This window comes from Pseudopipra pipra, chromosome 18 (genome assembly GCF_036250125.1).
Source record: "Pseudopipra pipra isolate bDixPip1 chromosome 18, bDixPip1.hap1, whole genome shotgun sequence".
NCBI classification, from domain to species: Eukaryota; Metazoa; Chordata; class Aves; order Passeriformes; family Pipridae; genus Pseudopipra; species Pseudopipra pipra.
This window is the reverse complement of record NC_087566.1, coordinates 13,257,914-13,285,075: the sequence shown is the minus strand read 5'-3', so window position 1 is coordinate 13,285,075 and position 27,162 is coordinate 13,257,914. Positions and strand designations below refer to the sequence as shown.

The 27,162-nt window shown below is 44.7% G+C and overlaps 1 protein-coding gene across 18 annotated transcripts in view; it reads right to left on the bottom strand.

Annotated features, from left to right (window-relative positions):
* FBRSL1 (fibrosin like 1) overlaps nt 1–27,162 on the bottom strand; it is a 508,094-nt gene that overhangs the window by 247,877 nt on the left and 233,055 nt on the right. For 14 of the 18 annotated variants that reach the window (XM_064675506.1, XM_064675512.1, XM_064675523.1 and 11 more), the window contains one exon: nt 26,113–26,148. The exons of the other annotated variants lie outside the window; for them this stretch is intronic. In XM_064675506.1, coding sequence (XP_064531576.1) covers nt 26,113–26,148 — 36 coding nt within the window. The remainder of the gene's footprint in view (nt 1–26,112; nt 26,149–27,162) is intronic. 18 annotated transcript variants of the gene reach the window in all.

Sequence of the window (27,162 nt, the reverse complement as noted above, 5' to 3'; positions counted from 1 at the left end):
GGTGGTTGTCTGAACAATGAAATCAGGGGCAATCACTACCAAACCCACTGCCAAAGGTGAAGCAGAAGGAGACAGACGTGGTGGCCTCTCTCAGCACTCCCTCCCCGGTTCTGCTGGGCAGACACAACTCCCCTGCAGTGCAGCCCTGGCAGAGAGCAGAGCAAGGAGGAACCTGGACAACCCCATGGCATGAAGCCTGGCTGCAACCTGCCACAGGCCTCTCCTCTTGCTGCTCCTCCAGCCTTCCTCCAACTCAGGCACTTGACCATGGAAGCAAACTCCTGCCCAGATCCCCGTCAGCATCACTGCGAGGTCTGACAGCAGCACAGCCATCCTTGCCCACCAGCAGCACACCGAGCCAAGGCAAAGCCTCGTCCCTGGGGAAGGCAGGGGCATCCAGGCAGGCTTCCAGGCTCACCCAGCAGCAGGACTGGGAAGGAGTGGCTCGACTGACAGCTTCAGACGCTCCTGACAACTCACAGCGGCGTGTGGCAACGATCCACCGGCACAAACCCGGCACTGCAACTTATCACGACTATTTAAAGATGAGTGGCAGCCAGGAGAGCTCCCAGCAGAAGGGAGGAGGTAAGGGGAGGTTCGACAATGAGAGAGAAAACACAAGATGGGGAAACAGAAAAGGAAAACAAGAACCTATTCCAATCTGGTTTTTCCTCTGTTACGACTGATACCTCTTCCTTCTAAAAATGCAGCAGGCTGTCAGAGGATGAAGGCTCATCACTTATCTGGTCTGAGGAAACTGAGGGAGCTCTGTGTAAGCTTTTGCTACCACTGAGTGAATCAAACCACACGGGAGAGAACTGGAGGAGCAGCGAAGCTGAGGGCAGTGGCTGTGACCAGCAGCCACAGAGACAGGGGGGTTCTGCCTCACCTTACCATTACTCTCACCTTACTCTGCTGTTATTGAAGGACTGTGTACATCACACACGCCTTGCTCTGCCAGTTGTACCTTGGCAACACACAATTCACACTCTTTTTAAAGGTCAGCCTCTAACTGTGCAGCTGCACAGCTGTAACTGTAATGGTGCACAGAAGGTCCACAGTGTTCTCCAATGGGAGTAAATAGCAGCCAAACCTGAATATTTTAGAGTTCAAAATAAATTATCTTCTTCCATGCTCACTGGGCTACAGTCCAGTAAAGTCTTTTTCAACTTGAATTTAATGCAAGACTCTGCAGTGGCTTTTTCAGCACATCTTGAAAGCACACGGGTACTTGCCAGAGCAGGCTGCTTGCATCCATTCCCTATATACTAATTTCTTTCTAGTATAGGTCGCCCCATAAATGTATTTTTCAGTGCTACAAGGCAAGATTCCGATCTCAGTCACGCTGGTGTAAATCTATTATAATTCCATAATCTAGCCTTTAGCATTTTTAATTTCTAAGAAGGCCACTGGGGTATATTTACGTCCTATTTTTCTACAGCCTGTTAGGTGAGAATTATAGTCATGTTGTCCAAAGCACACTCTAATCTTATATGCATCCATTAGTGGCTTAAGAAAAATAATCAGACTGTCCAATCAGGCTAAGAGATAACACACAAGCCATCATTTACATGTTATCCCTCTCTGCAATATTGTGATTTCCACTTGGCCCCAGGGTAAAACACTATCGGTATTAGCAATTTTCCTTGTAAATTAATCAGAACCACCTAGCAAATAATTACAAACTTCTCTTCCAAATCTATTATCTTCAAGTTTAAATGTGGGCAGATGGTAGGCCTTAGGGCATGTTTTATTCCAGGTATGGAATTAATTGATGATTTCTCACATTATAAACAGAGAACTGCAAATTATTGTTGAATCTCTAATTTTTTTCCCTCTCATCCTATTAATGTTCATCTTAGGTAAATGTCTGGCAGCGATGAAATGTGGATTTTAAATACATGGCCAATTTTGATTCAGGTCTGAGAATCACAAGTTTCCTTCTCACTAGCACACTGATATTCAAAGCTTCTCTGTAACACTCATCCTCTGATGGGTAAAAATTAATTTATTCCTCAGGCTGCCTGCCCTTGAGTGGAGTTGGACACTTTTCTAAATAGGACTTTGACATGCACAGTAGTTTAAGAATATAAATAGTCCAAGACATTTCGGTTTGAAAATCAATTTTTCCTTCAAATTGATACCCTAGAGCTGAGAACTGATTACTCATTAATTAATTACGCTTTCAAAGAGCACAGGATCTTTGGAAGCCCAGACAAGGGGGAGGGGAGCTCCTGGAGTACCTGGTCCAACACACACGTGGAATATCTAAGCTTTATGATTTAGAAGGCCTCTTCTCATTAAGCCAATGAACTGAGATACCACCACCCTTAAAATCAGGATGTAAAGAGAGGTTCATGCAAAAGGCTTCCCTTTCCTGTTCAACGGGTTCTGAGTCTCAGGCCTGGAAACCCAGGGACCTGGGAGTCTCCACTCAATCTGAACACCCACCTGTTACAGAATTCCACCAGTGCCAAGGTTTGCCTTGAAGGCAATAGCTGCAATTGTACTGCACCATTTAAAGCCACCATGTCAACTAAAACAGTTTTGTAATTAAGAATGTATTTCGTGCTCAATACCTCTTCCTCAGAATGGTACTTGCTATTCTTCACTCCTCATAAAAAGGGGATATTCCAAACCCAAAACTATTGCCTTCTGCCCACAGTTTGAGCACTGGTGCTATTGTCAGCTCAGAGATACCTGTTGTATCTTAAATAAAATGAATGTGAGTCAATCATAGGCAGCCAGGGGCCAGTATGGACAAAGAAATACTTTAAATATTATTATTATTATTTGTCTTACTCTATGCAGACAGAGATGGAATTCCTTCTGTAAGAAATAAATAAATACCTCTTTATAAATCACAGCCACACAACAAAGCACTGGGAGTTGAATTCATTGCTTCCTTCCTTTATTATTTTTCTTTATGACTTCCTCATTTGGAACTTCTCCTATTTCATCACTCACATGAATAAAAACAAGCTTATGCAATCATACATCACGCTTCCTTCTCTTTCCTGGAAGGAGGGGGAGGAAACCAGCTCAAAACAACTGGAACCACCAGGGACATTTTCCCAGTTGGGACAAGTGATGAACATGGAGCCGGCACAGTGTCCCTCTCACTGTCATGTCCCTACAACAGCCCATCAGCACTGCCCCTGGGAATCCTAAACTCCTGCTACAGCCAAGGAAAACCCCAGTAGAACAACTATGAAAGAGCATTTGTTTTTAGACGTTCCCAAAACTTTGTCAGTACTAACACAGAGCCTGGGTAACAAGAGATGGTTCCAGTGCAGAGCTTTGTTCTGGCTTCTCACTCGAGGAATGTCTGTTCTTTGTCAGCAATTCATGATCAGCAAAACAAAATCAGAACAACTAACTGGGTAAAAGACACAAAGACAAACAGCTTTTAATAATGTATAAAGTCGATCACACTGCATTCCCAAGACTGAGATCCAGTGGCAGTACCCAGCAAACAAACCATCCTGATTGCATTAACACAGGATGCCTGATGCACAAGGAACATGATTAATTTTAAACAAATAACTTCACTGGCCAAGGTTCTCAGGAGCAGTGAATCACATCACAACACCCAACATTTCCCCCACCCTGTCTGCAGCTCGAGATGCTTTAAAAGAAGCCCTAATTTCAGAATATGAAGATTATCTTGAAGCATCTCGAGCTGTAGGTGGGAGGGAGGGGGTGTCTGGCATTCCATATTATTACTGGTAGCCAAAACAAGCTTTCCATGCAAATGGCAGGCACTGGGTCCCATGGGGAGGGCACTGCAGAAGCACACCCATCATGCTGCTCAAAGCGAGAGCCTGAAGTTGCACGACCAGACAAATCTCCCATTACAGTGAGAGTGGTGATGAATTCTGTGCTGGGAAATGTGGTCTCAAATAATTACTTACCAAGCTGACTGTGTATCCTAAGGGGCTGGAGGAAGGATGTTTAAAGAACTGGAGTTTAAGAAGCAGGCAAGCAAGAAGATCAGGGTTTCCATAGAACAAATTCAACTTCCTTGAACAGGAAAAAAATTGGTTTTGTTTATCAAAGTAAGGAAGCCTCAACTATCCCTCTCGGCCTCCTCACTGGTCAGAATTGTTTAGGTAATGCTTGGAAAGGGAGACAGATATAACCAGGAACCATGAACTGCATTCTCTCAGCAACACATTAAGCTCTTTGAATAAAAACAGGAATATTCAATAATACGGTTTTAAATTAAAAAGAAGGATGGATGTAACTTAATTCCATAATTAAAGGGTTAATTATATGCATGATAAAAATAAGTTTTATGTTTTACCATGCACACCCAATCCCTATAATCTGGTCATAAATAAAAGGGCTGGTGATAAGGAAAGCTGCAGGCAGGAGAGCAACTCACCATCTTTAATGGGCAGTTATATGACATGCTGCTAGTACATTGGCAGTAAATCAGCAGAAACATCTTTTATAGAGTTCTAGTTTTTATGATGTCATTAACTTTCCTCCTTATACTTAAGGGATAATGAAATAAAGTCATGAGGAGGGATCAAAGGATGAGCCCGAACTGTGTAGTTTGAAACAGCCACAGGGGAATGAATTTTGCCCACGCTTTCCTGCAGACATTTTCAGGGCAGAGAGGAGTGAAGAGTGGAGGAGGCAAGGCAGACCACAAAACTTTTGGCAAACCCTGAATAGCACACATATTAATGAGCTGTTTTATGAGAGGAGTTCTTCAAGCAATATTCCTGTGGCTTCAAAACACTGCGATTTAGCAATAATTTAAGCACACGAGGTGGTGGGATCAACACCACGCTCACAGGACTGGGAAGGCAGGCTGCAGCACCAGCACAGCCCTACTGCAAAATGACAGGTACAACAGCATCTTCTGGTCCTCCTGAATAACTGGAAATGCTGAGCAGGACAGGGACCAGCAGGGAATGCACAGCATCCAGCAACCAGCAGACACTTCTGAGCTAAGGCAGCGACACTGGGAAGTTATGACAGCTACGAACCATTCGGGTCAAGTCAGGCCTCAATCTAACACAAATGGAAGAAAATGCTGCCAGTGGATCTGGATCTAATTAAAAAAAATTAAAGTGAAGCTCCCCCCTGCCTGGCAGCAGTCACTGTGATTAAAGTCATGCCTTTAGGGTTCCTATCAGACAAGCCTTAAAAAGCAGGATGAAGGTTCTAGGTTTTGCTGGTATCTAGAAGCAGCTTTCAGAGGGCTCCCAGAAGGAGCTGGCCCTGCACTTCCTTTCCACAGTACACCCTCTGTGACAAACAAATAGAATCAATATGGGGTGGGGGTCAGAGCACACTTTTGAGCAACACCTACAACAGGTCTGTCAGTAATGGACTATGTCAACACATATTAGCTGCTGTTTATAACTCAAAATGCTAGTCAAAAGTCACAGTCTAGTTTGTGTAGAACCCCAAGGAATGGCATCCTATTAAGGGACAAGGACAGCATGTTTTATTCCAGTATTACAGAGTATGCATCTTTTATACTAGCCATTTTTTCAACACCTCATGACTGCTTACAGTTGCAGACCTCAGGTATGACCCCCAGCCCTGTGACATGCAAAGCCTGCAACGAGCAACTGGAAGATGCCATCAGACAGCAAGGCATGACAGCTTCCTGAGTCCAGGTGAGCATTTCCTCCACCTGCCCACCTGAGGGATTTGTTCAGCTTCAGAGGAACTATTTCCAGAAGTAGCATCCACTAGATCTGGCCCAAACAAGACTCCATGCTAAGTCTGGATTAAAACTACTGCTGTCAGCTTGCTAAGGGCAAGTAAAATTTTAAAAATGTCATTACTACTAAAGAATTAGAGCCTCGATTTCATAAAATGACATCCAAATCTGAAAACTGATAGCAAGAACAATGTCTTGACTTCATGATCATTCCTTACTGTTTATTGTACTCTCATATATACCCGTTAAAGAGGAAATTTTGTGTATTCCCATTGAAGGAAGATACCCAGTGTTGGTTGTTTCTTAACACACAAATTATATGCAGGCCGGGTCTCCTCCTCCTTGCAGCCTGATGTTTTCCTTCCCTTGTTTTGCATAACTCTGTTCAGAGGATTTTACCAAGGAAATGAAGACGGAGAAGTTAATTAGCCCATCTTAGGGATCTGCACGAGCACGTGGGAAGCTCTAGGTCAGCGCATCTGTCTGCAAACACAGCGGTCAATTAGCACGAGGAAGGTTTATCAACAAGTGCCGTCACATTTCCCACAAGCAACCTTTCAGCAGGACACCAGCCATGTTGGACAGAGAGGCTCAGACGTGGTAGTTAAGATTCTGGAGGCCCCTCTCCCCAGCATCTCACAGCAAAGTCCCGACTCCACTCCTCTGCCCACTCCAGTGGAAACTGTCTCCTGGCTGATTTATGCAGGCAGTGGTGCGAGGGAAGAGCAGCCATCCTGTCTGCCACGGAATAATAATGGCTGTGTCAACCTCCCTGTCCATCTCCTGTCTGAGGAGCTCTCACGTGCTCCCCCATCCTCCCTGCAACTGCAGCTCCCTGGAAAGTTCAACCCTGACAAGGCAGAATTAGAGAGGGAGGGAAGCTCCTCCCTGGTGTTATTAAAAGGAAGGGGAGGGAACGGAGGAGCTAATTGTACACATTACAACTCTTTCTAAAAATAAGAAACTGAGTTATCACAGTGTTTCTTATGGGGCTTTATGCATTCAAACTCCTCTAAATGAGGGACTACACCATGCACTGCATATCGTCAGAGATGACTGTACACCATTACCCAAAATTGAACTGAGTCTGTTCAACCTACCCTGCACTCCAATTTGTCACAGAAACAGTTTCCCTGGCCCATTCACGTAATGAATGTGGATATGAAGTTAATGCCAAGGAAGATAAGCACCCTCAGGGTTATTTAAGCCTACCCTTCTCTGTCATTCCCTGCATTATTTCTTAGGCAGCATTATATAGGAGTTCAAAAAAAAGAAGCAGAAGTGGAAACAGGGTAGGGGCACATCATTCAGATCTGATGCCAGCATTTACAGTGACCTTGCTGGGTGAAAAATATTTTACTGTTCCCTATTTCAAAATCCAACAGGATCAATCTTAAAATCTGTTTTGTTTTCAGAAGATAACAAAGGACATAGTGCACAAGCATATTTTGTTAGGTTAATGTCTCTCCTGTTTCTACAGAAAACTTCTCAAATTCTTCAAATAAATCACATTAATCCAGTGAAGTATGAAACACAGCCCAGGTTCCACAAAGCAACAAGTCATATCTCACAAGCTCAGGGCTTCATTAGGGCACTCTGGGTGAAGTCCTGTCCAGGTGAAAGGAAAGGCTCAGCTCCCATTAACACAAGTCAGGTGAGAATTTAACTCTTTTTAGTTGTCCCTTTTAGCTTAAACGCAGCCATACAAGTAATAAGGCAAAGTAAACTAAAGTAAAGGCACTGCAGCAAACTCAGGGAGGAATCACTGTTCAGCCAACATTTCCAGCTGTTGTTGAAGTCCATCATCACATCCCACCAACAGATATTGCCTATGCTACAAAGTTTTGCAAGATTCTTTGTCACTGAGCAGCAGCAGTGCCCATGTGCTGGATCGAGCCTGCACTTGGAAGACAGAAGCAGGATGGAGGTGCCTTGAGATGCAAGGCTTGTAAGCTGGGAAGTTAAAAGCAGCATTAGAGAATTAGGTGTCCAATTCCCACTGAGAACTCCTGGTAATTAGTATCTACAATAATACAAAGGCCCGTGCAATTAGTATGCAAAGATGCTTGTGCAGAAGGGCAGGCTGGCTGAGATTTAATTTTTAGGGTTTCCACAGCAATTTTATTTGCGACCTAACACTTGATTTTACCTTCAGCATTCCACTATATCCCACCTACCCTATCCTTACAGCACAAGCCAGCAAGATTACAAAGCAGGGCTTATCTACAGAGAGCGTTTCCCTGCTATGGAGCCTGTGATGTCCCTCAATTTAAATTGCAATGGTTTCTTCTTTGAAGGATTGCTAAGTGGCAAGAACAAAACCTATGACTGTCAGGCTCTAAGCATCACAATTTCTTATGGCTTTACAGCAGAACATTAGGACAGGATGAAGAATTAGCTGTGTCAAGGAGAAAATTTGCTACTGTCAAATTTGTTTAGTTATTCCGAGTTACAAATATGATTTGCTGCTACCAAAAAATCAACTAGGCTGTATTAAAAGTGTAATTAGATACCCGGCTATAAATCTCTTTAATAAAGGTGTGGTGGAAATGATGTTATCCATATATAAAGATTAATCTCTATTTAAATATATATAAATTCAGGAAGCTGAACGATGCCAAAGCCGAAAGGCATCTCCTAAAGTGTGGAAGGTGCTTTGTTACTCCCGGTAAACGCTGATTCTTTTTGCCGCCGCTCAGTTGTATTTTACATTTAACCACACAGTTTTTATTTATTATTCTCACTCCGAACTTCCACGGCATCCCTTTCATCAGTTAAATTCCCCCTTTCGAAACAAACATCTATTTGAACAAAAACAGTCTTAAAAAAAAAAAAAAAAAAGAAAAGAAAAAGGGAGAAGAAGAAGAAGAAGAATCAAAGCATTTTTAGTGAAATGAAGTTTTCTGGACTGAATTACCCAGCCTACACCATAGCATGCTCAGCCACTGGAAATTATTTAGGAACAACCGAAGGATGGGGCCAAAGGCCCGAGGCCTTTATCTGGGCGGATGATTGATGTGCTGCGGGCCCCGCTGTGGCGAACAGCGATTTTTATCTGTTGCCAGCAGCAACAGTCAGGGGCGCAGCGTGGGGCCCGCAGCCGGCCCGGCCGCCCCACCGGCCGCACACACCGACACACAAACGGGCTTTTCAGCCGGACAGGTCTCGTGGGGGGCTCTGACATAAAGGGCCCTTTGGAAAGGCTGGAATTGTCAGCCCTTTGATGGCCGCATGCTGGGCCATTAGCTTCTGTTACTAATTTGCGGTGCATGTGAGAGGGCAGAGCGGCGGGAACACCTGCGAGCGGCTCGGCCGCATTGTGGGACGGGTTTTGTCGGGAGAGACGAGGAATAAAGGACGAGGCATAACCCTTCCATCTAAAGGGCAGATGACACAGGCTATTATCGGTTTCAGCCATCAAAAGGACGGGCTCTGAAGTAACATCAAGCCGTCGTCTAACTCAAACCTGGCAAAAGCGGAGGAACCGGGGAAACTCGGAGTTAATGAGGGGCCATCTGTGACCCCGCTGTGCCAGGCTGTGTGGGTACCCTCACACACTGGGATACCCAAGAAGAACATGTGGAATTCAAGGATAAATCATCACCTGTGGTTTTACTGATTCTGAAACTCCCCATCTCCCCGAGCCTTTGTGTGCAAAATACGTAAGACAAGGGTAAAATAATACCAAAGACGAGGGTGTTCACGGCAGGTGCCAGCCCTGGCCACAAATGGAAGAAATGCCATTTTTAACTGGTGGGGTAACATCTAAACCTGTGGATTCCTGCACTCTGAACACAATATCGCGTTTTTCCACCAGCAGATCCCACAGACCATTAAAGCCTTCGCACAACTGGGCCTGTCCATGGGCCCTGAAGGTCTCCCTGCCCCACGCCTGAGGTAACCGAGGCACAGCAAACAGCACGCCCCAGATCCCAGAGCGAGATTACGGGAGAGCTGGGAATACAGCACAGACCTCCTGTCTCCTCCTCCTGGCTTTGAACACAAAACCACGCTTCCTTTGTTGGTTAATATTCAGGATGCCGGAATTATAAGCATTCAAGGCTGCGACTTTAAAGATTAATATAAAAGCAACTTTTGTATTACATTTGTGCAAGCAACCAGAAAAGTACATATTGTAAAATAATCCACAAGTTGTACTACTGTAGGCCCGCTGCAGTGACTAATGAACATGTTAACTTTCAGGCTGAGTTTCACTGGAGAGCAATTTTTCCAACCAAATTATAAAGCCTACTTGAGTAACAGAATTATTTACAACTCTCACAGCACCACGGTGTCACAAAAATACCACTCCAACAAAATCAAACAGGCATCAGAGAGCACCACAATATCCAAACAAATCCAACCTCTACTCCAGTCAGAAGGAAGAAAAGCAACTGCAGTAGACAGAGTCTGCACTGATGCTGAAGATACACTTTTATTGAACAAAATTTCTGTAGAACCTGGTTTGTACAGTCTATTCACACTACAGGAGAGCCAGGAACCAGAAACAGGGCCCCACGGCATCAAGCCACTGGGTCACCAGACCTCCAGCTTTGCTGAGTACTTTTTAAATGAGCTGTAAAAAGGTAGCTAAGAAAAGCAAGCCTGTGGTCAAGATGGCTTTGCATTCAAAATATAGAGCTCTGCAACTTTAGTGGTGTTTTTCTTAGGTTGTTTGCAAATTGGAAGAGGTTGAAAACCACCAACAAGACTCCAAGTGAGGTATGAGAGAAACCTACCCTTATAAAAGAGGTTTGGGTAAAATAGCAACAGACTTTGACCAGACTGAAACCCAAAAAAATATTAAAAGCACATTACTACAAGTCTGAAATCACAAAATGCCATCAGCAAGGTTCTGTGAAGTTCTGACCCGGCTCATTGCAATGCAACTTTAATTATGAGTTCTTCCCACCTGTGCCTCCAGCTTCACAGCAATTGAACACATTTAAATGTCTGAAAACCTCAAATCACAAGATCTTGATCAAACCATTGTAAGCTTATTTTCAATGACATGTTTGCCTTGGGTTTCACAACCACCGATAAAAATTCCTTTCTTTTAAAGCAAATTCTGACAAAATCAATCAGCCTGAGAAGGTTCTGGTGAGTGAAGAACAACAGGCTCAGTAAAGCCACAAGTCACAGCCACGCTGAGGTCTTGCTGAGCTGATGAAGACCCACTCCCTCTCCAGGCTGGGTTTTTTTGGGATTCCTGCAACTTGCTACTGCTGTCATTGACAGAGATGAAAATCCTACTGTTCTCCCACTCATTGTCCAAGGCCAGTGAGGTAAAGAGCTACCTGAACAGAATACCCACAAGGATGTTTGCCCAAGGCAAAGACAGATCAGAGATAAGGTTTTGGTCAGATCAGGTGTAAAACATCCCTGAGGTGGAGCAGAAAGTAGTCTTATTGAGGATATTCTTTCAAATTCCATTCCTCAAGTAAAACAAAGGAAAAAACTCCAAAATCTCCTTCCTGCTCCCTCAACCTCTAGATAAAACCAGGAGGTAGTGCCAAATGTACTGTTCAGAGGCTGAACCATTCGCCCCAGAGCTGGCAGGCAGCCCCAAAGGAGCTTTGTTTCTGCACATTTCAACATCACTCAACCCTTCCACCCAACCATCTTCTACCCACTTTCCCCGGCTGTCCAACAAGGAAAATTAATGTGAAACTGCAAACTGCCCTTCTAATTTTTCTCTCTCTTTTGAGAACCCGCCCTCCCTTTTGATCTCCCCATGAGCCTGTTTTGATGGCTGACCCAACCACCTGAGCAGAAACTTTAAAGGGAAGTCACTGAGACACTGTGTGTCAGAGCACTTCGGGCCAACAAGATGGGCACCGTTTGGATAAAAAGATGCCAAACTCCCCCCATTCCTAAATACCAATTAATCTAAAGTTCATTTGCATAGCTCTTCATGCATGTTTGAACACATACACTTCATTTAAACTGCATTGCCTGCAACAACTTCCACTATTTTTCCCACTCAATGCTGCAATAGTACTGGAAGCTTTTGAGGAACTCTTTTCTTTTACGTTTGCAAGACTATTCAAATTTCAGCAGCCAGCTCCAAAAGCCAATGATCACATGGATTCTGCCAACCCAGCAGCTCTCTGGCCATCATTCAACTGAGGAGCTCAACAGAAACCCTTTCCAAAAGCCCTGGGTTGTGTTGATGTTCCCCCCTTCCCCCAAGATGCTTTAAAACCCACTGAGCTGACAGATGAGGTGGGGCCTGACAGGCCACGCTGCCCACAGCACTTGTGCCCCCTGCACCAACCACAGGGCAGCCCATCAGCAATGCAGAGACCACGGGTCAGCTTGTGCCAACATCCTTCAGATCAAACCACCACCTTTACACATCACTCGTTGGCCTTTATACAAAGAAAAGCGCTGAAATAAAACACTGCTGCACAATCAAGTTCTTCTGGTGTTGATAATGAGGCCCTGGCTTTTATTCCCACATTAATGTGTATTTTTTTTTTCCAGAAAGGAAGAAATAAGGGAAAAAAGCAAGGGAAAAAAGCAAGGGAAAAAAGGAAGGAAAAAAGGAAGGAAAAAAGGAAGGAAAAAAGGAAGGAAAAAAAAAGGAAAGAAAAAAAAAGGAAGGAAGTAACTATTTTAATTTCCTTGGAATACTAACCAATTCTTACCCTCCCTTCTCACATGGGACCAGATACAGTATCTGTAGAAATAAGAAATAGCCCATTTAATTCCCTCCCTGCAAATGCTCTAAATAGGATCCATAAATAGGATTCATATAATGAGGCTGATTCTGGCACGCCTGAAAAAGTTGTACTTGTTAAGAAAAATATTTGAAGAATGATAGATTGTGAGAAGTATCATTGTTTGTGTGTTCTGAAATGCAAATATGCAAATACAGACACAGTGTTTTTTTAAAAATAATGGAAGTCTTAAATAGCTGCCCAAAAATAATGCAGCCAAGCTTGAAAAATAGATGTAGATAAAAAAGTCATAATTATTTAGCAGTAGGACTAATCCAAAGAAGTTGTTTGGAAATAGAAGAAGAATGAAAACAAGGGAAATGATAAACACACGAGACGCAGCATTTGGTTTCAATGTGGGCCAGGTGCCTTCCTTGGCACTTGGGCAGCAGAGGATATTTCAGACTCTCAGCACATTCCAAAGGCAGGGAAGCTGCCTGCCCTGGCCCCAGCCTGTTGGGTGGGCAAAGGTTCAGGGATCAGGCTCATTGTCCCTCGGAGCAGCTGCACTTCCCCACTGATGCCTGGGCTGGAATGCAACTGCAGAGACCTTCACACCACCATGCACCCTGGCAAACCTGGGCAACAACTACTGCCACTGAATTACACATCTGACACTCCAGTTCTTCTACTCATCACACAACTGCCAGTGAGTCAGACTCCCTGAGCTGGGATGTGTCTCAGGTCAGACTGAGCCATGGTAGTACCTGGAGAGAGTCACCAGGACACCAGAGAGCAAGGCACAAGGGAGATGCCAACAGGCATTTGGTTCTGCAACTTCACAGAGGCATGTCCTGTTTTCACCAGAGCTGATGACTCTTAGTCCTGCCTAATGCCAGAGCTTTGCCCTTTGAGCTCCACTCCACACCATCACAGCCCTGGGAGCACACTGTGGGTCACAGCTCTCCTGGACCAGAGGGCAATTTTGGATATGGGCAGTCCCTGTGGCTTCCAACTTATATGAACAGGAAAGGCCACTGACCTGATCTTATCCCAGACAAAGGGCTGGAAAGAGAAAAGAAAGGGGAACTAAAAAAAACCCACAAATGTTCAGTTTATGGGTAGTGCTTTAAGAATGAAATATTTTCAGCTAGTCCCTTCAGGTGCCCGCCATCCCACAGCCTCCAAACAGGCATGTGATGCTGCAGGAATGTGCTTCACAAGGTCTGGCATTCTGGGAAGGGCAGCAGTTTATCCACCTCCTCAGTGTTCTGCACCACAATTAATAGGAGCTTCACCGCTATACATCCAAGATGTGGTCTGGCCCTGGATAAGATTTTATAGCAACTCTTAAAAGGGATGAGTTAAAGGCATTTATCAGAAAAAAAAGCAACAGCTTAACATCAACAAAACCTGCAAAAAATAAAGCACAAGAAACCAACCACACAGGCACAAGCACAAGCTTCCAGACATTTAATTACAAAATAAATGCATATGACAGACATCAACAAGCCTACAGGAAGATTCCTGCTTCAGTATTCAATGCAGCCTCAATAAATATTTCAAGGTTTCAAATGGATGCTTTGCAATAGCACAGTTTCCATTTGCACAAGTGCCAGAAGGAAGAATTCAACACAGGCTTAAAGCAAAACCAGAGTATTTTCCTGTAAAACTTTAATTGGGAAACCGACACTATATAATCTGTACATCATTGCCTCCGAGCTGTTGTTAAAAAATTAAAGCTGTATCAAAAGAACTGCTTTGTTAAATTAACACGTTATGCATACCAGACATAATCTGCACCAGGAAGGGAAATAGCTTTGAGTCCAAAATGCACTGATTGCTGTGGTCGTTATTGACAGAGGCTGAGCCAAGCAATGTCAGCACACTAAAGCATCTCTCAGGCCTCCAGTGCAGACACACGCCCTTACGAACGCCCAGCCTTGATTTCAAAACCTGAATAAAACCAGCAGACGAGCAGGATTTCATTATGGTGATGGTTACAGCTACAAATCACACACCAGATTGGCCACAGGGGCCTCTCACCCATGGACATAAGACATCCCAGCCCTTTGCCCAGCGGGAAGCACTCCCTTCCCCACGCTTGCTCAGCAGCATCTGCAGGATCCCAGCACTGCCAGGACAGGCATGTGCAGCCTGGGGGGCAGAAGCTGAGAGGCCTGGTTTGAGGAGAGAGATGGTTGGTCAGATGGGGACACGGGACAAGCAGCACAGAGCTCCTTATACTCTAGGCACAAGATACAAAAATGAGTTGGATCTTCTGTTTAGAACTACCTCACCCATTTTAGTAAATACTCAGTAAAACTCTCCCATCTATACATCTCAACAAAAGACATGAGTACCACTACCCCATTTTAAGGCCAGAGGAACTCAGGCACTGACACTCAGAGCAACCCCCCCAAGGCCTCTTTGAAAGTACTCATTTAAAACCTCATTTGCTCAGGGTTCCTCTCAGCAAACACAGGACAAAACCAAACCAAGTGCCCCAAGTGGTCCCAAGTCTATGACCACCTCCTCCATTGAACCTTTGCAAGCCCATGTCACACTCACCATCAGTTTGACTTTAGACCAGTGGGGGCTCATCAGACAGGCCACTGCTTTGAAATGTGACTCATCACTTTGTGTGCCCAAACTCCTGACAACGCGACAGCCTCAAAGAGGCCAAGTTTCCTAAAAACACAGCGCATGCTCCCTCCGAAGAGCCTGCTTCCTCTCTTATGTTTCAAGCTGTTCACCTCCGAATTTGAAGTGCCAAAGCAATTTGGGGAGATCTGAATGATAACCTTTGCTCAGTAAGATATTACAGCCCTGCACGTGACGGGCTGTAGCTTCATTGCGTGCCCCGAGAGTCTGAGGCACCGCTGTGGTCTGCAGCGGTGAAGGCGGGTTAACAGTTTTGAGGCTTTTAAGATAAGCAAAATTTCCCTTGACGTTGTAAACTCTTCAGGTGGTTAGAGAGAACAGTTTCTGGTTTTTTGATGTCTTCTCAGAAAAGAGCTCACACAATTTTATCAGTCTCTGGGGTGACCATCAGATAACCAAGCTATTCCTGTCGGAACCACTCAATGCATCTCCCCCTTCCTGTCACTGGCAATCCACAAGACGGCCAGGGGATTCGAGCTAACCACAGGGCTCACAACTTAACTGATTAAGTAGGTGGGAACTGATGCCAGCTCAGCTCAAAGTGCCTCTCTTGCTAACCAGAAGCTCGCCGCAAGCTGTGGAGGGGAATGACCACAGATAACACACTGATACCGAAACCGTTTGGTGAAGCTGCAGCTTCCTGTTCGAGGGCTCTCGCAATCTCTCAGAAATGAATCTTCAGCAGGAAACTGGCTGCAGTTAAACAGGCTGTCTGGGTCGTCATGTGGCCTGTATTACTGCCTCTTGTTTTCAAGGGACCATTTATTATTCACTCCTGCTCTTCCCTGGCTCTCTAGAAATGAACTGAATTAGGACTCCCCAGAGAACAGCGAGTCCTCAGGGGGAAGGAAAGATGCTCAGACAAAGTCTGTGATCACCCTCCACCTGTTACAACTCGATGCCTGCCAGTCACACAGTGTTTAGTGGCCTCGGGCATCTTCACTGGGATATTCTAATCTTCATGATTTGAGCTCTTTTTCTCTTAAACCAGTGTGCTACTAAGTGCTATTAGAGCAGCTTTGGAAGAGACTTGAATACATGGGGAAAACGTGTTCTGGGAACTGGAATGGGAGGTTTGATCTGACTTTGATCACAAGCCTTACAACCATGCTTGTGTCAACACCTGCTTGTGCTTTGCTATGAGGAATGCTTACAGAGAAAAGCCTTTTAGACAAGTGATTTTTGAGATCAGATTTTGAATCTTTGGTTCATTACAAGTATCCCACTAAGTTTAGCTTCTTAGCTGTTCATGCTGCTGCTGCTGCACAGAGCCTGAAGGTCCCAGCCCTTAGTTCTAGTCCCTTCCTCCTGGTAAGAAATTTTTCCCACTGATACCATTTGTTGCCCTTAACTAGGGGCAGAAAGACAGGCATGTGGCTTTGGGCCCACACTGGGACATCGCTTTTGGAGTTCTAGTAGTTGTCACAACGATGTGATGATATACAGAAACAGGTTCACCGAGAAGAATTCTGAAGAAAAGTTAATATTCAACCATATTCTGCAACTGAAGGTAGGTGAACCCACCAGTCAAAGCAGTTAACCACTGCAGGAGATGGCAGAATTTCATCCATCTTGTAAAACAGGTATATGTTTTACCCACCTTAAATGCAACAATTTTTTCCTTTGGTGATTACCAACTGGTCTGAGCACGCTGCTCTAAGAGTTCAAAGCACACACCATGCAGTCTATACCATCCCTCATCTACAGCACTCTAATTGCTACAGGATGTCCAAAAATTGTCCTGTGCTTTGATTAGCTGATTTCAAGAGTAGCATGAACCATTTCAGCCATGTCCAGAAAACCCAAAACCCACACTAGACAGCTTCCTTAATCAAACCCAAAACTTCCTAATGGTTACAAACAGCAAAGTACCAGTCCAAAAAAACTGACCTGAGGTTTACAAATACCCAGCATCTACATCTAACGTGCTTCCCAAAAACTGCCGGCGTCGTGAGGCTTTCTGGTGAACACATGTGGGGAACTAATCAGACAAGAAAATTCCTGAGGATACTACAGATCTAGGCCATAAGTGCTCAGGCACACGAAGTCTTATCCATCATATAGCACAGAGATGAAATGCAGACAGCAAAGGTATGAATCAGGCTACACTCCTGTAGAAAACCACTGCAGCCCTGTCCACAGTGAGGTAACTGTATGATAAATGTTCCATCACCTCATTGCAAACCTCTGAATATTCACCACCAGAAACACAGCAATTCATCTGGAAAGAATGTATAAATAAAGCAGTTAATTCCATTAAATCCTAGATGTGATACCATTGGAGTGTGGAACTCAGCAGCACCGTGTAAGGACCACTAGTGCTTGCTGGATTTTTTATTATTTTTTTGAGACACATACTAACTCTATAATCAAAAGCAATTTTGAGCTTAAAACTGACCTCGAGGTTACCAGACTCTGTGGCAGACTGTTCCCTTTCATTGGGAGTACAGTGCACAGCCAAGACGTGAGCACACACACACCGGATGGGCCACAGGGCTAATTAAAAAGCGGCTTTGGTGGTTGTGTCTGTTCCAAGAGCAGGTTAGTAAACCAAACTTTATAAAAAGTAATGAAACCGAAGGTGCTACAGACGCAGACAATTCCCACAAAAACAAAGCAGAGCTCAGAGTGATGAACAGTTGTTTTACTCAACCTTAATACCTTTGAGTTTCTGACCTGTGATGAGCTGGAAAAAAGAGAGAACAGCTAAAGTCACTTGAAAACTAAGTTGAAACACAGGGTATTCTGAACTGGAAGTTAAAAATTTCTTCATGAAATTAAGTATCATTGATCAAAGGGATTTAAAACAACTTTGGGATACAGCAATGCCTGAATTTCAAAATTACACCACTGCCTCCATAAAGCTATTTAATAAAACAAAAAGACAAGGAAAAAGCAGAGAGTACTTGGCCTTACCAGTTGCCAAATGGAATTGATTCCTCTCACACCCAAGTTGTGCACAATGGATTCATTTACATTTCTGCCCTTGCCCTGAATTCCCTGGCTTTCTAGAACTGCAGTTGGTTCTTCAGCATCCCAAAAGTCTCTTACAGTTTCATTTATTTATTTTCTGTAAAAAGGAGAAAGGAAACCTTTCTAAAATGTTACCAGCAGGTCACGGTGGCTGGGGCAAGTGCTGACCACAAGGAACCGTGATGCTGACACACTGAGGCAGCAGGAAGTGCAAACACTGACCCTGTGCAGACAACACCTCTCACGGCTGAACCAGGGTTTCCATCTGAGTGCTCCTCTTCCAGCAAAGCAAGAGCTGCAGATGAGAAATCTGGTCTCTGCAGCAACCACCTCACTCTTGGAGCAGGAGCTGAACAGTTCCTGGAGAGGCAGCCCAAGGCTCCTCCCTGAGCTCCTGCATGCAGGCACAGGCACGGTGCCACCCCGCTCTCTGCCCCTCAGGGACAGGGGAGTGCTGCCTTCCCACTGCAGCCCAACTACACCCCCGGTATATTTACATTTTAGCAGCCAGCTCCACGGCAGCCAGGCTGAAATACAAAGTGAGAACGAGAGAAACCTCAGCCTACAGCAGATTTCCACCCCTTGGCAGCTTTCACAGCAGAGCTGCCACACCTTCAGCAAGTTACCAAAAGCTTTCTTCTGTGTGAGAGCTGACTTAGGGTTGCATCTGTTGTTTTGCTAAATTAAAGTTGCATCTTGGTCTTCTGTCAGGACAGGGAAGAAACTGAAGATCTCTCTCTTGCCTTTAATAACATATCCCAGTGTAAAAAAAAAAGATGACGTGGAGGAAACACAAGCAGTGAAAGTGAGTAAAGACCATTGACCTACAGGACTTACAGGAAACCCTTCCTTACACTCTGGATGTGCAGTGTTTTATCATCACCCAAATAACACACCCTCTCTAGAATATTTCAGTGCAGTTTAACATAGGGAAAACCATTTGGGGACTGACAGGAAATCAAGGTATTCCACTGAGTTGCACAATTAAATATTTTAAATCTCATGATGCTTCAAGACAACGGACGGTGTTCCCTCATGCCAACAACACCCACAAGGTTGATGCACCCAATCCCTTTTCTTTTATCTCTCTTGTTCACTTACTGTCAAGGCCAAAAAACCATGTTCATCTTTTATTTCTAGAGGAGCATTCTGCAGCAGCACTGTTATTTCCTCAGCTGCTCCCCTTACACGCCGTGGTTTTGGGTGCAGGCTTCTGCAAGGGCACAGTGAGATATGAGATAAAACAAGAAAGTGTGAACCCCTGTTACACCCCCACGAATTTCCTCCGAGGAACTCACCACAGCACCCAGCACAGCAAACACCAGTGTGCTCCAGCAGCCCTCACAAATGGGCTATTTTAACCCTCTTTTAAGTTATAAAACCCCAGCACTGCCCATTCTCACTGCACAGGACTATCGGAGAATTAAAGAAAAATCAAAAGCAAATCTCCCAAGAGGCCCCACACTTAACCCCTGTTCAATGTGCTCATCAGGTAAGGAGCCCTGATTCTAATCTAATCAACTGTCTGCTTTAATCATCTTTTTGTTGGCTTTGGTAAAGGGAAAGGAAAGAGAGTTAAAACAAGGCAATGGATTCTAAGGAAAGAGAGCCATGAGAGCAAATAACAATGCAAAACCAGCTGAGACAGACAGGTAAAACCCCTGCCCTGTTACACAGAGAACGCTACAGCATATATACGACACAACTGCCTCAGGACAGTCTTAATCAAAATGGTCCAGAAATAAAGACCAGATATTCTCAAAGTCCTTTGCCTTTCCTCTTCAGCAGGATGTAATCCTTTCCAGGCTGGTGAATTCAAGATGGGTTTAGGACAACTTTTCATTTTAGCGTGCAAGGGCAGCGCCAGCGAGGTTATCCTACCCCAAAAGCTGAGGAGCACTGGGAATTCAGGGGATATGTCTGTTTAACAATAGAGCCTTTCTAGTCAGATTAGAGATCTGTTCACCCCTCCCACTCCGAGCCAGGGGCAACAGCGGGGAGATAAAAAACCATGGGCAAAAATCACAGGCCAGTCACAGGGCCCGTCCCTCGCGGGGCTGGCGGTGTCAGCCGGCTGTGCCCCCACCAGCTGGGGGGCTATGGGCATCACCAGCATCCCATCCCATCCCACAAAGGGGCACCACTGGCTGGGCTGGGAGCCTCCAAGGCCACCCCTGTGCCAAGGGCACTGTGCAGGCAGAGGGCAGCTCAGCAGAGAGGGCCCTTTGTGCTTGCTTATGGCCGTGGAGACGAGCGCAAATTTATGGGACTTTTCATCCTAATTAAAAGCAGAGGTCATCTAAGAAGAAACAGACTTTCAGAAAAGGGAACTTCTAAAGGAAAATGTGCTGTAAGGAAGTTCGTGGACTCCAATATTTGTAAAGCCGAAGTATGTAGTTTATTTATGTTTGTACTTCTGCTTATGCTTTTCATGGGACGTTTCAAAAACCCTCAGAAGAGCTCCCACGGATCTGGAATAATATGTGCACTAATTACTCAGCTCAATTTGAGCTCATGGCTTTTGGGACAGCCCCTGGAGCCAAGGGGCCAGCTCCTCAGCTGGCTTACAGCAACCTGGCTCCATCCCACACGGCACTCAGAGCAAACAAACTCTTCATTTATTCAGAGAACTCAGCCTGTCTAGGTGAATTCAAGCATGGGGATAGTTTTGGAAAGTGAGGCTATTTAGGAACACGTGAAAATAAAAAACAGCAGAAGTTAAATGTTTTGGATTGACACCCACCATTTTATGCCTGGCTTTCTAAAATTCCCGACAGCTTAAAGGGAAAACTCCTTTTAAAATCCTTTACATTTCTATTACACATTATTTTTTTTCTTTCTATCTGTTGTGCTGTCATTGCTCCTGCAGGCCACGTCACCTTATTACAGTCCCTTTTTCTTTTCTCTTTCTTACTGTCTTCAAAGAAGACAGAGTATTGCTCCACCAGAAGGAGACCTATCTGCCATTCTTTTGCTTGTCCAGAAAAAAAAGACAATTACAGTCCCCCTTTTATGCTTGGCATCATGGCAAAAGGAGATTGATACTTGTTTTGGAATTATTATTCCCCTATTCATAAATCTTGTCCAGAGAGTCTAGCTCACAATGCCAGCCTACAGGCACACTACTGGAGGAGATTCTTATTAAATTCAGTTTTATCATTTAACTTTGGCTCCAGCTCAAGGAGTTTTAGATTCATAACAAGAGCCCTGTTTCCAATATTGATTTTTGGCAAGGAAAAATGCTAATTTATCAGAGGTTCTAAAATACAGTGAATTTTCCAGCCCAGCCTGGAAACATTACCTACCTAGAGAAGAGATTTTTCATGAGTGTGTCACAGAGTGGCAGGTGGAGAAACTCCATTAGTTACAATCCCAGTGTGCCTCTGGCCACTGAGTGTGCTTCCACTCCAGGAGCTGCAGCACACTCAGGAACTCCCAACCACAAGTATTACATGCTTCACTGCAATAATATTGCTGATCTTTATGTAGAAATTTATCCTTCTCCAGACAACAGTTTCTCCAGGGCCACCTCAGAGATGTCAAGGTACATAATCATGCCCTGGGGTCTTGGACCATGCTCCGTGTAGGAAGTGGTACTGACTTAAGGTCTGTACAGAAAAGATGATGTTGAAGGTACTTTTCCAAATCCAATAATTTGGTCCCAACCTAAGAGGCCAAGAGCATCCTTGAAGCACAGAGGGGATCAGGGGAATGCTGCTGGCATGATCCTCAGTGAGCCTCTGTAACCACTACCCTGAAACCATGAACCTGCTCCTGCTCCAAGGATTCCTGGCGTGGCAACAGCCTCCTTAGAGGGGACCATCTGCTTCAGGGTCTCACAGAACTGCACTGAGCTGGCACAAAACCGAAACAGGCCACGAAAAGAGCTTTACAGGGTATATAAATCTGCAAAGAGTCAATAGTTCCTCAGCAGGTGATTGCCCAGCACTCTGCAGTCCTCCTTCCCGCTTTGTTTGCTGTGCTGGTCTCTGCCTCAGTGTTGCAAAGCAGCTCAACTCCAGCTCAGAACTGGCTGTCCTGGCAACTGTGCTCATGGGCACGAGCTCAAGAGGTCTGAGCGGGGTCAGAGGGTTGTGGGCAGCTGTGTTGGGCAACAGACCACTGTGCAGCAACATCAAATGCACAGCACAGGAGAGGGGTCCCAGAGGGCTGTAAGGATCTTTGCTAGCAACTGGAAAGCCAGTTCCAAAAATCAACAAGATAATTTGAGAGGGACAGTCAGGAAGGGGCAGACTGGGGTACAGGCAGGGTCAGGGTGCTCAAAGCCTACCCAGTGCTTGCCTGGGCCACCTCAGGTTCAGCTTCACCTGGGGGATGAGAGAGCCATTCTCCAGCTACGTCACCAAGCAGGAGGAATGAAGGTTGCAGATAGCACTGAGCTGACTCTGGGTGACCCAAGAGTCTCTGCAAGCCCTGTGGTGTTACCACATTTCTTTCTATCCATGGGTCCAGCCTGAGTTATCTGAGACACCGGTTTCCGGCACTCAACAAGGAAGATGTAAAATCAGAATTTGATGAGCTGCCAGGGATTTGACTAGGCTACAAAGACTTTGATATTTTACAGAAGCTCAGAATGAAAATCAGCTGCTGCTGTTGCCAAGTGTATGTTACTGTTTTTATTTTAAAAAACAAAAAATCTTTCAAGAACAAATAAAACCAAACAAAGACGTCTCATCCTCCTGTACTTTGGTTCCAAGGCACACTCAGACAGGTTGGCTCACTGGCTATCCATTTGCCATATGCTTTCAAGTTTATTCTTTTATTCACTCCCACATTTTAGCCCCTTTCATTTCAGAAGAGGAACAGCTGCACAGACGCTCTATAAATAAACTACATAATTTATTGGAAGAGGTTTTTTGTTTATTTTTTTTTAAGCTGCCATATATTCCCTAGCTCTATCCTTTTCCATGCTCTCTAAAAAACCCAGTCAAGTTCAACTGCAGCTTGGGTTCGTCTGTACAGTGTGCTCAACCTGATAAATAACTGCAACTTTTTATCTATTAATAACAAACTGTATGTACTGATCTTACATTCATTGTAACTACTTTCTATGTTAAGTTCATTTAGAACTTAACTGTCAGAACTTAACTATCATGACTAAACTACCAGAAATAAATTTGAGAAACGGTCCACAGGGTGGATGTGTATCGGTGAGACACAGAAATCTCAACACACAGCTAATTTCTGGTTCTCTGCGTGCTTTTTAACAAATCAGTGCATTTTCGGGTAGACAGGCCTCTCATCCTGTTACCAAGAAGAAAATCTGTTTTGTCTGCTCGGAGGACAGACAGACCTCTCTGACTAAGATCACTAATCTCATCTGTGTGTGCAGGAAGTGTGACAAATGGCTGGAGTAGTTTATCACACGAATGTAACCATCGAGTCATAAAAGGAATAAGATATTAACCTCCATAAACAAACTAGTGTTCTATTTCTCAGCACAGAGGAAGTATACATTGAACAAGATAAGGGGATGAAACACATGCTACTGATGAGATAAGGAGCTTGCAGAAACAGTACAGACATAGATATGTCTCATGCTATCCGAGTAAAAGTAAATGCCATTCCAAACTTTACTTTGGGGAAGTAGATTTTTAAGAAATTTTGTCCACGATATGTACAGAGACCGTAAAACCAGCAGGGACCCTCTGCAGTGGCATCTCCACTGTGCACCCTGGAGCACTGTGTTTTTATCATGCTTTCACCATCGCTGGCAAACAACCTGTTTGATGTGAACAGGGGGCACAGCCAAAGTACTAACTCAGTGTTTCGTACACAGCTGTTTCCCTGAGAAAATGAAAGCTGCTACAAGATATTATGGACAACTCCTGGTGGGGGGCCAGTTGTCTTGAACTGGGGGTTTGAACATCTCTGTGCCACCGGGGAGAATCGGCTTCCAACGCGAGTTTGGGTCAGCAGGGCCTGGCAGGGCTGGAAGTGACAGTCTCTGCCTCGTGCTAAATCAATTTAGAGCAGCATTGGAGTCTTGAGGGACATGGGCAACCTCAACAGCTGGTACATGGTGAGGCAGAAGGCAGTTTAACAGGGAGAATGACAATCCATACAGAAAAGCAACCCCAGTTCACGCTATTCGTGATCTCAAAACACTGCCTTGGCACACAGAAAGCTCTCACCTCCCCTGAGAAGTTATGGGGTGGTGAAATAAAAGAACCCTGTCCTCACACATGCAACAGAGAAGGAGCTGGAAATTTTCTCAAAATCATTTATCTGAGAAACAGAAGTAAATTTCTGAAGAGCCAGCAATGGAAGAAAACAGTCCTGTGATTTATTAGCCTCCAGACTCTGAAAAGAATTCTTTGGCCTTTTTCCATTAAGATTTTGCAACCTATGTTATAGCCAGTGGGAAATTGTTTAGTTCCCAAACCATGCCCTCAGTCATAAAATCTGTGAAGCTGATTCATTACTATTTATGTGGTGCCATGGGCGTGCATGGCATTTTACAGACAAAGAGAAGATACAGCCTCTGCCTTTAGAAGCTCAGGTGAATCCAACTGTCCACGTGTATGGGAAGCAGCACTCAGTGTCCTAGAGCACACATTCCTCATCACTCAGTGAGTTAAGTATTGATACTCACCTGGGATGCTGGGAAGATTTAGACAGGAGGATACTTAGAAGACATGTAATTACTGTCTAAAAATTTGTGGCATTATTTCATTGAAACTGTAAGACTTTTCAAGTCATGTTATTTTGTAATGGCTTTATAATGAATTATGAATTTCTGATAATAGGTATGATAGCATGAAGCAGTGTCACTACGAGATCAGACCAGAAATTCTGCACTGCCTACCAGTTTCTTCTCTTTTTGCACAGCTGAGGGTAAAAGCTCACAAGTTCCATCGTACACCTCCAAACATACAACATAAATTACTGAAAGAAAATAATTAAATAATTTTTGTGATTATTGTTAAAAAAACCCAAAAGTGTACCAAGTCTCCAAACCAACTTCCTGAAGTACATAAAATCCTTTTCTGGCCTGTGTAGAGTGAGCAGTTACAACTCTCAGTAAGAAACAGTCTGGGACCACTCACCTAGAAGGCAAAACTTCATCATGGCAGAGGTTGTGAAAACAGCAATTACTGTCGATAAGGGTAGGCAGGACCTGTTTGCTGGACTGAGACACTCACATTCAGATTTGCACACAGGATTAGCACACACCTTCATCTACAACCTTTGCACTGGCAGTAAGGGTACATGTGACTAATTGGCTGGACAACCAGGGTATCATATCTCCACACCATACATTTGTTATGAGAGTCAGATATAATGTGACTCCAGGAATTTTCATGTTGACACTGCTAAGCCTCTCACACCCTCTTCTATTTCCCTATTACTCTACACAAGCCTGCCTGTGCCTGCCCTTTTGGACAGCTGAGCAGCAAATGTACCCAAAATAAACAAATTATACCACCTCTACGTGAAGAAACGTCATTATTGCACATACAAATAAGGTACATGTGAACAGAATGGACAATTAAACAAGGCTGGTGCATGTCATACACAGGCAGACGTGTCCTGGCCCTGTAACACCACCCCAGAACACTGGCACCTACGGCACCCCTGCGAAGAAAACACCAGCAACACCCTCCTCTGAAAGCAAGGGAGCTTGTCTTATAACTCAGAGACTGTAAAAAAGGGAATACTGACTTCTTTTTTTGTTCACAATGGTGAGGGTCACAATTCCTCTTAAAATGGGAGCAATTGTGTACTTGATTCTTGTATTTAACACACAAATGAAAAGCTGTATGGGGGAGGGAGGAGAGGAGGGAAGCATCTCCCACTGGTGTTGAAAACTCTCCCCCCATTCAGGTCTTTTAATTCTCCAGAGGTGACTATCTAGCTGAAATACACTATAAACCAACAAAAAACACCCCCTCTCTATAAGTACGATATTAAATTAAGAAGCCCCCAGGCTCTTAATGCTTTCTCACATGTCAGGGCTGTCCCCTGGCAGGTGCATGACAGCCCTGTGCTCCAGCCCTACTTATGTTCAGCATTTCTTTCGTGTCAGTGGCTGTGCAATAGGTGGTGGAAACCTCTGCAATCAACATCAACAGAAGTGAAAGAATTAGCTGTAAAATGACTTACGGAGTAGCCTCTTCCTGAAAGCGATTGAGCAGAACTCTGTGGGAGGAAACAATATGCCACAGTAAGTAATGCAAGAGACTGTGTGTAATGTAAGATAAGAATCATTTCGAGATTCCCTCCCCCAGCCCAGTATTCCTCAGGGGGAAACCTCACAGCCAGAGCGCCTCAAAGGAGCTCCTGATATTCTGTGGTGCTGCCACGGGAGGAGCAGCCAAGGAGCACCTCCAGGTGAGGGCTCCGGGGCTGCCCCAGCCAAGGGTTTGAGGAGCCAGAGCAGGGCTCTGACAGCTCCTCCCGACCGAGGGAACAGCTCCCGGCGTGGCAGACGCCTTCCCAGCAGCGGGGAACACCTTTGGAGCCGTCCCTCTCCGGGGTGGTGGCAGCTTCCCGGGAACAGCACACACGTGTAAGGAAGGACGCTCTCCCAAGTCAGGGCTGTGCATTTTGCCTCATCAGCTCCAACTTTCAATCATGTAACCACATATCCCACTTTCCATTCCCCTCTACGAATCCGCGAGCCTCCAGCCTTCACTGCTGCAGCATTACCACATGACAACTCTATCTGAAACAACAATAGCAGCAAAGCACTAATTCATCATCTCTCAGAGCTTTAATAAGCATTCTGTCCCTTTTGAATAAGTTAAATTACATTGTTTACTCCTGCTCTTCATTTCAGCTCCTCCTGCTCCTTTCTCTACCACATCCTTACCTCTTTCACATGCTGCCAAATCATTTGGTTCTTTTCCTTCTCATTATACCAGCTCCAGTCACTTGGATCCCTTTCCCCTCTCTACGACCCAACACTGTTGAGCTGCTGTTTTTTGCTGGCAGTGGCTTTCTCGGAGCAGCTGAATGAATTCCACTTCCAGCTCCAGCTGCTGCTATATGCCTTCTTTTCGGAAATTAAAAATAAGCTGGGAACAGTGGTGGCACACGACACCACATGACCCAGCAAGGACTCTGCAGGCCAATTTCCAAGTGTGATTTATAATCACGATGCCCTCGCTACGTGATTTTATTAAACAAGATCCAGGGAGTCTCAGCAGTCCT